The sequence below is a fragment of the Balaenoptera acutorostrata genome, chromosome 7 (genome assembly GCF_949987535.1).
Source record: "Balaenoptera acutorostrata chromosome 7, mBalAcu1.1, whole genome shotgun sequence".
Classification (NCBI taxonomy): domain Eukaryota; kingdom Metazoa; phylum Chordata; class Mammalia; order Artiodactyla; family Balaenopteridae; genus Balaenoptera; species Balaenoptera acutorostrata.
The window spans coordinates 20,699,646-20,711,887 of NC_080070.1; the positions used below are offsets into that span (position 1 = coordinate 20,699,646).

Below are 12,242 nucleotides of genomic sequence, written 5' to 3' on the forward strand. Positions count from 1 at the left end.
GTGGTGTTTTTTGTTTGTTTGTTTTGTATTTTTTACTGGCTAAGACTAAAACAAAGAAAGGCTACGTTTTGCCTCGGGGATTTGTTTACAGGAATCTAGGAATGGCTCTATTAGGAGCGTGCATCTCCCTCATTAAACGGTGAGTTCCTTTAGGAAAGAGATTACATCTTTTAACTCGCTGGCCTAAACTTCTAGAATACTATCCTCAAAGCGTGCTTTGTCAGATGAATGAACTTCCGTGAAAGTTGCCCAGTTAGATGCCGTTTCTGCAGTCAAGATCACAACTCCCAGAAGGCGATGCTCCTCCGGCACTCACGGTGTAAGGACGAAAAAGTCCCTGCACCTATCGTACCAGATCAAGACTACAATTCCCAATATACCCAGTGGGCTCCGGGAACCTTGTCAGGAACCACCTGTTGCCACAGCATCCGGGTCCGCGCCAACCATTCCGAGCGCCTCTCCCGAGGAGAGGCGGGCCGTTTGTATTGTCGACCAATCGGAGGCATTTTTGTTGTGGCGCGTGACCGGAGGAGGCGGGAGCTCGCGACCGGCGGCTTCTCCTTGCTTCGAGGGGTCGTGGCCTTGCTCCCGCTGTGCAGGGCTAGAGTCCGGGCGTGTTCACGCGCTTGTGTGCGCGTGGGGCCTGTGGTGCTTGTGGGTCCGCGCTAGGTGTCTGCGGGGGCAGAAGCAGAAGCCATGGGCGGGACGGCCAGCACCCGCCGGGTCACTTTCGAGGCGGACGAGAATGAGAACATCACCGTGGTGAAGGGCATCCGGGTGAGTGACAGTGGGCGGGCGGAGGGCCAGCACTCGGACTCGGACCCTAAACCTCTGGCCTTTCCAGGTTCCGCTCAGCCTGGTTTCCTCCGTCCGGCCCCCCAGTGTTGTCCGGCCCGAAGCTGAGTTCTTTGCAAAGAAGTTTGAAGTTTTTCAAGACGTGGTACATCCATTCAGAGATATTTGCTGGTTGTGGGCCAAGTGCTGAGCACTGTGCTGGGGCGGCTGGCGGATGCCAGGTTGCTTTAGACCTTCCAAGGGCTCACAGTCCAGTCTAGACTGTATTGCTCAGTAGTTGTGGGACTTTATTTGAAACCCCTTCCTCACTGTACCCATCTGTGAAATGGGGCTTGTCTGTCTTCTCCTGGGTTCAGGATCCAAAGTCTGCTTTTGCACTGCCCACAAGGCCTCTCTCAGGATGAACTGGCCTTTTAAGGAACCCTTTATCTGCTCTGTTGTTTAGTACTCTCCCACTGACAGCACCCATTCCCCCGACACAGACACAGACACACACACACACTTTTCGGCCCTGCCTCGTGTGACTTCTCGTTCTCCCTCCTTCACTTTTCTTTCACTTGACGTCTTGTCTTTTCCAGGCCCCTCCTCTGTGGCCTGCTTTGCCTACGTTTTGGACTAGGCCCAGTGACTTCAAGACTCGTGTCTGCCAGTCTGATAGGACTTGAGATAAGATTGCAAGTTTTCGTACCACTGGGAGTAGTACACTTTGTTCTGTCCAAGACATTGGAGAGAATTTTTAAATGCCCCCTGAATATGCTTGATGCATTAACTGAAAACTTGATTTTTCTCTAGGGTGTCAGCATACCAGCACTAATTTCATTAACACACTCTCCGCTGCACCTGAATTTGGAGCCTCACATTTTTGGAAGTATGATGCCTGATCCTAGTCAATAAAACAATTTGACCTCAGAAAGTTTTATACTATTTTCCTTCCTCTGTTATTACACAACCAGCATAAGTAAGCTAAATGTGTAAATTATCTTTAGCATTGGTTACTAGGAATTAAAACTTCTTAAATTTTTAAAGTGTTTAAAAACTTTTACTTTGCACCTGTTACCTTGATAAAAATTTATTATAAGTTTTCTTTATAGAAAATCAGACTGTTGAACTCAGTTTTGGGTCTGTGACCTGTGACCAGCATTTCCTTATATCATATTAAGTAATGGTAGTACCACATTTTGTAATGAAATGTCTGAGGCTGCATTCTTTGCGTTTTTGAGGTTTAGTTGGTACTCTTTAAAGTAAAATAAAAATTTCTGTAAACTCTGGGTTTTATGCAGAGATTTGTTTAATCTTGCCTTCAGGGGCTTTGAGTGTTCCACACCAGAGGGTGAAAAAGAAATAAAAGTAAGAAGAAGCAAAATAAGTTTTGGGTGAGAAGACATTGTCTAGAAAAATGTATAAATCCATGTTCTCATGCTCTAGTACAGGCACAGTGATGACAGCAAACAAAATTAAAAGGGAATTGGGCCACAGCAGAGATTCATATCAAGTATTAGATAAGGTTAAATAGAGTAAGTATGAAGAGGGTTTGATATTAGATTAAATGGAGAGATTGTCTGAAAAACCCTTTTAAAAAAACTTTATAAGAAAAGAAGCTATGTCCTTTGGCCACTCAATTTGGTGGAATTATTCTTTTATTTTTTTCTTTCTCATAGAGTACATTTTATATTGGTATAATTCAAGCACACACCATGCTCATTTTGACCTCTGTGCTTTGCTTTTTTTCAGTTCATGCCCTTCACCTGGAATGCCCTTGCAATGTTCTCCCTGTTGCTTCAAATCCTTTTTCAAGGATGATTTTCTCTCTCTGAGCTTCAGTTTTCTCACCTGCAAAATGATGGGGCTTGAGTACACCTCTGAGATTCTGAAATTCTGTGAGTCTAGTGGCACTGTTTCTTGTAGCCATGCTCAGCCTGTTGCACTTTCCCCTAAAAATAGCACGCTGTTGAATTGTTGAGTACTGAGGGGTCATTCTGATTTCTTTGAGGTCATGGTCAAAAGAACATCAATTTGGAGTTAAACTGACCTCAGTTAAATCTCAGATTAGGCATTTCCTAGTCTGCAGCCTTGGACAGGTCACTTCTCTGATTATATTTCCTTATCCCTAAAGGGGAATATCATCTCTTGATTGTGGTAAGAAGATGAGGTAAGGTATTTAAAGCACGTGGCACACTGTAGATTTTTAATAAAAGGCAGCTGTTAATTGAAATGATAGGGTTCCTTCCACAGCTAATGTTCTAAGATTCTTTGAAGTACTGGGGACTATAGTGGAAAGAGCATATGCTTTGGAACTAGGCAGACCTTAGTTTGGTCCTATCTCTGCCTCTCATTAGCTGTGTGGCCCTGGACAAGTCACTTTGATTGTGTTTCCCTGTTCAGTATATCTGGATAATGCAACATACTTGTAATACTTCTGTATCAAGCACTGCTTTTGAGAATTTGATGTGATGTAAGCGTGCAGCACAGTTCCTGGTACTTTGATGGTGTTTACTACTCATATGAGTAGTAACAGTTCTTGGAGCTGATCACGGGGATGAATACTTAACCTTACATGAACTGAAAATAATGGGTAAAAATAAGAGGTACACATATTGTGTACCTAAAGGGATGTAGACTGGGGAATGGGACTCCTGGGTTCTGCAACTGATTGCCTGTGTGATTTTTTGTCTACGTGTTTTCTAGATGTTTTTAAGCTGATCTTTATATTTTTCTTAGCTTGAAACAGTCCTCTTGTTTCTCCTGAGGGGAAGTCTCAGGGTCATGAGTTGAGCCAGTGTTTTTAGCTCAGTTGATTGAAACATGGTGCTGATGAAGCCCACACTTCAGTGTTGAATTGCAGATAGGTTAGTTCAGCTTGGCTGAGGAAGACATTCCAGGTATGCCTAGTTGTCTAACATTTATGCCATCACTCGTAAGAATAAGAGTGTGCCACATATACACACTACTGTATATAAAATAGATAACTAATAAGAACCTGCTTATAGCTCAGGGAACTCTACTCATACTCTGTAATGGCCTATATGGGAAAAGAATCTAAAAAAAAAAAAGAGTGGATATATGTTTATGTATAACTGATTCACTTTGCTGTACAGCAGAAATTAACACAACATTGTAAATCAACTACAATAAAAATTAAAAGAAAATAGGTTCACCTTAACAGTAACACCTAAACACACTACATGTGTTTCTCTCTGCTGGTTTTTGGCTTTACCAAATTTGCCCTCTTTGGACTCCTTTTGTTAGTTTCTCATTAAGAGAATAACTCCTATTTCTTTTATACTTTTCCCTTACTTCTGTGTACACCACTTTTCCAGGCCTCCTGCTTCTTTGTGTAGAGCATTTCCTTTTGGACCACTGTGACCATATCACCTGTGGTTACCTTTTTTCATAACAATAAAGCTTTAATTAAAAAAAAAAAAAAAAGAGTGTGCCAACAATGCAGCAGACTCATTCGCTGCTGGAAAACCAATTTTGTGTTCCACTGATAACGGTAGTAATTTCATCTTCATTTATCTTAATATACAAGGGGTAATATTGAGTAAACAACATAAGGTTTTCAGTAACTAGGCTGCATTTATTAATAGATCACATTTTTCCAGATTTTTCTTGCTGAGATCCTCAGCAGTTAGCAATTAAAGGACTTACTTACAATGTTAAGTTTAAAGCTTCTTCTCACTTACCAGGTGTTACTTTCATGGTATTTATTGGGTCCTGGTTCTCTCTTTTCCCTTATCCTCAGCAGTCAACAGCTCCCCCTCCCCCCTTCCATAAAATAACCTGTATTTTTACACCTGATTCCAACTTTGAACTCATGGGTTGGATGAAAGGCCACCCTCTTGCCTTGCCCTCCTCTCCCAAGTCTAAAATAAATTTCTTGTGATGGAAAGACCAAGCATTTTGGTTACTCATATTACATGTGCTTAATAGGATTTTTCTGAGCACCTGCTGTGCCTGCTTGGGAAGTGTGCCTTCCACTCAGTCTTTCACAAGTTTATCTGAAACATCAAAGCTGTGAGTGAACTCTTCCAGAGCAAATGTCAACTTAGATAAGTATCATTTTCAAAGTAATATTTATCATGCTTTCCAGGCATAAACTAATCTCTGCAACTGGTCTTGAAGTTGCAAGCTGAAGTTCACAGGAGCCAGTTATGGTAGCAAGGATACTTATGTGGAACACAACCTGTGCTTTGGGAAGTATTAGCAATTGAGAGCCCCTAAATGAAGAGGTTATTTCATGTGGGATTTGGCTGAGGATCCTGGAGAGGGTCCGTTAACAGAGGCTACAAATCCTCAGTCGTTGGGAGTCCTGAGGAACATTTTTGGAGTAGTTGACTGGTCCCTTTCCACTTTAGGTTCCATGAATCTCTTGCGTATATATTTACCATGATAAGCTTTCTAGGATTTTCATACAGATGGTAGAAGTTCATGTTTTCCACTAATAACAAATGCAAAGAACACAAGTGGTAAACTACAGACATAAGCTAAAAATTATACATGTGTATATGATAGTATAGAATAGTCCCCCTTAAAAGTAAGTATTTGGGAGTAATGTCTTCCAAATAATAGTGGCAGTTTTTGAAGCCTTTGTGTTGAAATGGTAGGTGAAAAGAAAATGACCTATGTTACATGGAAAGAGGACCAAGTGAGAAAAGTGGGTCTGAGTCCTTTAATCAGTTTGATAAGAAACACCTGGAAGAAGTTGACGAAAACCTATTATGGAGGTGAGGGTCTGATTTGTTTCTGACTCATGTGGTTCCTATCTCGACCTCTTGGAGAGGGGCAACTTAAAAAGGAGTTCTCTTCCTCCTTTTACTCTGTTCCTTGGAAGTAGGAATACTTAATCATTGTCCATCTCACGCAGTCTCTCGTTTCTAAGAAAATACTAGATTCTGGGTTGTTGAGTGGTGTACTTGTGCTGATTTTAGATAAGACCAACCAAGGTGGCTGGGAAGACTATAGAAGATTACACAACCTTTTCCTCTTTTCTGGGGCATGTGTTGGTGTGGGGTGTAGTACAGACTGAAAATTGGCAAGTCCCATTTACTTAAATTTGTCTTCAGGAGCAGTAGAGAATAGGGTGGATAATCAAAGTCTGAACTGAATTCAGCTCTCCTGGCAGGCCCTCTTCTTTTGGTTCTCCCTTATATTAGAACAGTGGTTCTTAACTTTTAGTTCACAGACTATTGTAAATCTGTAGGCTACGGACTCTACCCAAAATAATGCAATAAGCAGAAAATTTTTGCATACAGTTGAGGAATTAATCCATAGACTCCTGAATCCATGGACCCCAGGGCATAATTCTAGCATTAATGTGTGTGTTTCTTTGCTACAAATAATTTCTGTAAATTGCACTTGGTATTTGCCTTGATGGAGATTCCAGAGATGTCTGGAAACCAGGTATAGTAGGTATAGATCTTTAAATAGGAAAAAAGATTTTCTGAAAGAGGTACCCTGTTTAAGGAAAGATGTTTCCTAAAGAAGTTGCTGCTTATACAGAGGCTGCTTGTCTGGCTCTTGCAGAAGCTTATGTTTTACCTTTGACCCTTTTCGGGGTCAGGTTGCATCACAAAGAAGAGTTGTTCTCCAGCTACATGTTGTGCGTATAACGCAGGCCAGCATCTCTAAATCTTGTCAGCTGCTTCACAAGCGAGTCCCCCATTTCACAGAGGAGATCAGGTGAGAGTGCAGGCCTGAATTTATTACTGCAGCTGGGAGGTCAGCCCAGTGAGTATCAGCTTGAGATACAAAGTATAGCCCAGCTATTGCCTCTTGTCAGCATAGTTGTGACTGGACTGGGGAGAGGGTGGATCATGCTTGAGTAAGCAGAGATGCAACTGCAGGCTTCCATGGGTGCTCCTTTGGAAGGGCCTGAGAATACACGTGTGAACGATTCTAAGGACAAAAAAGAGAGGTTGACTCTCAAGGCAACTCTGCAACGTGTTTATCAACTTATTGAGTTGTGTTCCCTTGGATGACATGCTTATCAATTTACTGAGGTATAACCAAAGACCTTATTGGGAAATGTTTTGAATTGATTGAATTTGACATTAAGTAGCAAGTGTTGAAGCATCAGATAAGCCAGACAAATAAAAAGTTAACAATGAAATAAGAAATAATTAATGTTTATATTGAAAGAGACTTGTACTTTTACCATGCAAAGAGCATAGAGAGGGATAAACGGGCACCGTATATACTCCGACCAGGACTTAATGCAGCTGCTTCTGGCAATAGCTGTAGGCCTTGTCTTCATACACCACATAGAGAAGGAGCTCATTACAAACTTGGGCGGAGCTGATGAACGTGAACCGAGATGAATGACCTGTTGAAGACCTAATGGCTGGAGTTGTATTAGTAATAACTCTACCAGGTATTTGTGTAGCATGTTATAGTCTGCAGTGCATCTTGGAATCCTTCCGCTGTAACTCCAGTGGTAGGTGTTATTTTCACTGTTTTCAGATGAGGAAAGTGAGGCCCACTGAGGGTTATATAGCTAGTAGGTGACCAGTGCTGCTTCCTCTATTCTGGGCCAGCTTCTTGTAACATATGAAATTATATATGTCAAATTAGCTTTATATATATTAGCTTTAAACACGTAAATTATATTACATATGTAACATATGTATTATATGATATAATACATAGTATATATCATATGTAATATAAAATATATATTTACATTACAGCATACTATGTTAATATGGTACATTAAATATATATTATGCAGTATATTACCTTATATATTGAGTAAACTTTATATAAATGATATATCAGTTAAAATAGTTTTAAGATTCTGAAACTTAATAAGGCTCATTTTATTTCCTTAAGAGGAAGTGATATATTTTTACTTTACTGTGTGTGATTAAGGAGTGTATTATTTAATAGTGGAGAAGGCACTGGACTAGAGAATGGGGGTTACTGGTTGCTGTCTGACGCTACCAGCAGCTGGATGTTACTCAGGACCTCTTTTTTCTCACTTGTGAATCGAGAGTATTGCAGTCAGTCTTAGGGGTTTTTCCTAAGATGTAGCTCAGCTTTGTAGATGAGTTGCAGCAACAGTCTCAGTGGCTGTCAGTTGTTAGAAAAGCAAAGTCCCTTGGCACTCTCCTTCCTAATTTCCACTTCTCTTCCAAGAAAGGAGTCATGGTTTTTTCCTTCAAAGGTCACAACTTTTGAGCTGTGGACTTTCCCTTTACTGTCTCACCTCCATTCTGGTTTGGGTCCTGAGATGTAAGTAACAGTTCAGGTGCAAACTTTGTTGTTCACTGATGTCTCGCAAGGGCCTCAGTTAGTGCTTGGCCTAGTAAACCTTGTTGAATGACTCACTAACATACAGGAGCTCACAGTTTTGCAGAAAGGCAGATGCTGGTTCTGTCACTGGAGCACTGCACTGGAAATTTGCGCAAGGTACCCGTGGGGCACAAGATGGGTCGCGTTGGGTAAGCAGAATTGGAATGAAATGGCTTTAGGATGTTTGAACTGAATTTTGAGAGGCAGTTCTCTCCCAAGGGGCCCAGGGAGAAGGCAGTGTAGCCATGTGTAAAGGCAAAGAGATGGCAACAAGTAGCCAGTGTGGGTGGAGAACAGGGTATGAAGTCTTGGGGGAAAAGCTGTGGAAGCTGAGGTTGGAGAGTTAGGCCATAACCAAATGAAGAGGAAGTCTTGAACGCCACACAAAAGAATCTGGACTTTCTTGTCAACAGTGGTAGCTGTTGAAGGATTTGAAACGGGAATTACCATAATCAGACCTGCATTTTAGGAGGAGTATCGATGGTGCCGTGAACTAGGGCCGGGGATGGGATGCGAGAAGAGATGATGAATTCGTTCAGTGTTTAGGAGTTGAGGAAGTCATGGCTAAGAGAGTGAGAGAGAGAGAAGAGTCAGGAAGTCCTATGTTTTGATTTAGAAGCTGGATGGAGGTGGTGTCGTTAATGAGATAAGGAAAGCAAGAGGAAGAAGGGATTTTTGGCAAACGTGAATCCAGCTTGTGACGTGTTGGGTTTGAGGCGCTTGTGGTCTGTCCCAGGGGAGGTGTCCATTAGGCAATTAAGTGTTTAGGTCTGGCTTTCAGGATACAGCTCTTGGGCTGGAGGTAATGGTTTAGAATTCATTCATTAATCAACAGCAGTTAAAAAATCAAGGGAGTGAATGAGAGTACCAACAAGAGCATGTAGAGTGAGAAGAAAATCAAGGCAAGGAACAGAATGTGGGGACCTCTAGCATTTAAGGGGAGGGGAAGCCTGCAGAAGAGATAAGACTCAGCCAGAGTCCTAGGACAAGCAGGAAGGGATGTTGGAAAAGCAGGGGAGGGGTTTTCGGAAGAGGGGAGTGACCAAAGGGAAGTCATATAAATTAGGTGCTTTATAAGTATAAGTATAAAAGATATTTATTTATATAAACATAAATATAGAAGGTTATTTATTTGATCAGTGGTGACTTTAATGGAACACTTTCTCTGCTGTATTGGGTTACAAGCCAGATAGTGGTGTGTTAAGGAAGTGGAAACTGGAAGAAGGTTCTTGAGGATGTGGGAGGCGGATCACCCCATTACTTGACCTGGAAACCTTCTTGATGATTTCTGCTTTGCCCCCATCTAGTCAGACAATGAATCTGGCAGTGAAGGGGACAGCTGACTATGACCTTGACACTCAGGCTTCCTGGGTTTGAATCCTGGCTGCATTGCTGAGAACTTCTAAGATCCAGTGCAAATTATTTAATCTGGCTTTGCTTCAGTTTTCTCACCTATACAATGGAGATAATAAAAGTATCTCAGGATTGTGAAGGATTAAATGGGTCAAGTGCTTAGTTTAGTGTAAGTGCCTGGCACATAATAAGCACTCAGTGAAGGTTAGCCATTTTGAATCCTAAATATCTTTTGAATGTGTTCTCCCTGGAACATGTTATTTTTTATTTTTTAAAAACAACTTTATTGTGGTGTAATTTAAATATAAAATTCACCTGTTTTCTGTGTACAGCGCTTTCTAATAAATTTGCAGAATTGTGCAACCATCACCACAGTCCAGTTCTAGAACATTTTCCTCATCCCAATAAAATCTTCATGTCTATTTCTAGTTAATCTCCATTCTTATCCTAGCCTTAGGCAACCACTTATCTATTTTCTGTCTGTATAGAGTTACCTTTTCTGGGCATTTCATATGAATAGAATTATACAGTATGTGGCCTTCTGTGTCTGGCTTCCTTTACTTGGTTGTTTTTTGGGTCTATCCATATAGAAGCATCTATCAGAACTTCAGTTCTTTTTATTGATGAACTGTAGTCCATTGTATGGATACATGTTTTGTTTATCCATTCACTGGAAGATGGGTATTTGTTTGCTACTTTGAATAATGCTGCTCTGCACATTCCCAGGCAAGTCTTTGTGTGGACATATGCTTAATAGCTTCTTAATTGGTCCTTTAGCGTCCTTCGGGGTCCTCTTGCTTCTTTTCTTGTCCCCCTCCAGTCTGTTCTCCACACTGTAGCTAGTGTGATCTTTCTAAAATGCAAGTCTGATTGTGTCATTACCCTGCTTAAAATCCTTCAGTAGTGCCCAGCCGTCCTCAGGATCTAGTTCAACTCCCTAACTTGAAGGATTTACTAAGAGTCTTCAAAATCTAGAATCTTATTTCCCTCTCCACCTTCCCTTTCACTGAACCCCCTCCTCAGCTTCCTGCTTCAGCCATTCTTTTATTCATTCATATAGTTTCATTTATTTAACCATTCACTCATTTAACCAGGCTTATTGAGGCTCTGGGGATATAATACTAGACAGGACAGCCAAATCCATGCTTTCCTGGAGCTTTCTTTCTAGTGAGAAAGGCAGGCAATAAACAAGAAAGAATCAGATAGTGGTAAGTGCTGTAAAGAAAATAAAAAAGGATGATATGATAAGTTGAGGGGGGGGGTTGTGGGACGTTGACTCTCAAGTCTCCTAGCCTGAGTGTTCCTCGGAGCCTCCGCCCTGTTGCCAACTGCCTGCTTGATATTTCCCCTTGCTGTGCCGATAAGCCCTGCTGCTTAACTGTAGCTTCATGCAGTGCCCTCTTCTTAGAGTACTCTTACCCTACTCCTTCTCTTTCTAAGTACTCTTCATCCTTCTCAGCCCCCTGCTCAACCCCACTCCCACAGCCTGTCTAGATGCCCTGCCCATCTGCCCATTGTGCTGTCTGTCCTTCCATTACAGGCCAACTGACTTAAGTAACATCCTTCCCATTATATTTAAATGCATGATGATTGTCTGTCTCTTCTTGACTTTAAGCACCTTGATGACTTCAGCCACCCATAGTTGGCTGGCCCAAAGTTGGTGCATAATGAAATCTGTTGAAAGAGGGATTGTTTGTGGTTAGCCTTGAACAGGAGGGAGGGAGGGACACCATTTCATTTGGGGCTGGAGGGAAAGAAGGAGTTAAGGCCTGCTGCAAGCTTAATTTGTAGGAGGGGGGAGGAAAGTCGAAGGAGTTCTGATGGCTTACATTTTCTCAGAGATTACAATTTAGTGCACAGTATAAAATGGGGAAAAGAGTTATTTATAATGAGCAATTAGCAGTGCATTAGGAGAAATGAAGTAGTGCTGTGGGGTGCATCTTGAAATCTTAAAACCGTTCTTATTTGCTTTTAGTGTTATAGCTATTAGATTTAGTCTAATTTCTTCAGGGCATTTGTTATACATATTGATATGGATGGCTGAATTACTTGGATGCTATTGTACTGTTTTCTTTCTTGCTCTTTTATAATTGATTTTATTTTGACGTTGCTTTTTCAGCTTTCGGAAAATGTGATTGATCGTATGAAGGAAACCTCTCCATCTGGTCCAAAGTCTCAGCGGTATTCCGGTGCTTATGGTGCCTCAGGTATTTCAGAATTTTAATTTCTGAGTTCTTAGCAGAAAAATTATAAGTGGTAAAGTTCACTCAATAGTCAAGTTCTTCTGTACTTCTGTCTTTTGTTTTTTGGATGTTCGACTTTTTATGGGGGAATAGTCTTCCTTTGGTATCCATGGGTATTGGTTCCAGGACCCCCTTGGATACCCAAATCCATGGTGTGCAAGTCCTTTATATAAAATGGGTAGTACTTGCTTATAACCTATGCACATCCTCCCATATACTTTAAATCATCTCTAGATTATTTATGATACCTAATACACTGTAAATGCCAAGTAAATAATTGCCTGCATGGCAAATTCAAGTTTTGCTTTCTGGGATTTTCTGGAATTTTTTTTTTTTCCTGAATATTTTCAACCTGTGGTTGGTGGAATCTGTGGATGTGGAACTTGCAGGTACGGAAGGCCGACTGTATTGGTTAGTACCAGGGTTTCTTTTAAAATTCTTTGAACTAAAAGTAGAATGAATCTACTTTCAAACAGTCTTTGGGAATGTTTTTTCTCTTCCAGCTCCTGAATCCTCTGTTAGGCTTTGGAAGGTTATTTCATATCTTTTTGTGTAAAATGA

At 41.2% G+C, this 12,242-nt stretch overlaps 1 protein-coding gene across 1 annotated transcript in view; it reads left to right on the forward strand.

The window, feature by feature from the left end:
• The first annotated feature begins 532 nt into the window (after positions 1–532).
• Positions 533–12,242, forward strand: part of CHCHD3 (coiled-coil-helix-coiled-coil-helix domain containing 3) — a 288,008-nt gene continuing 276,298 nt past the window's right edge. The window contains exons 1-2 of the mRNA XM_007177141.3: positions 533–777; positions 11,558–11,645. Coding sequence (XP_007177203.1) covers positions 697–777; positions 11,558–11,645 — 169 coding nt within the window. The 5' untranslated portion in view covers positions 533–696. The remainder of the gene's footprint in view (positions 778–11,557; positions 11,646–12,242) is intronic.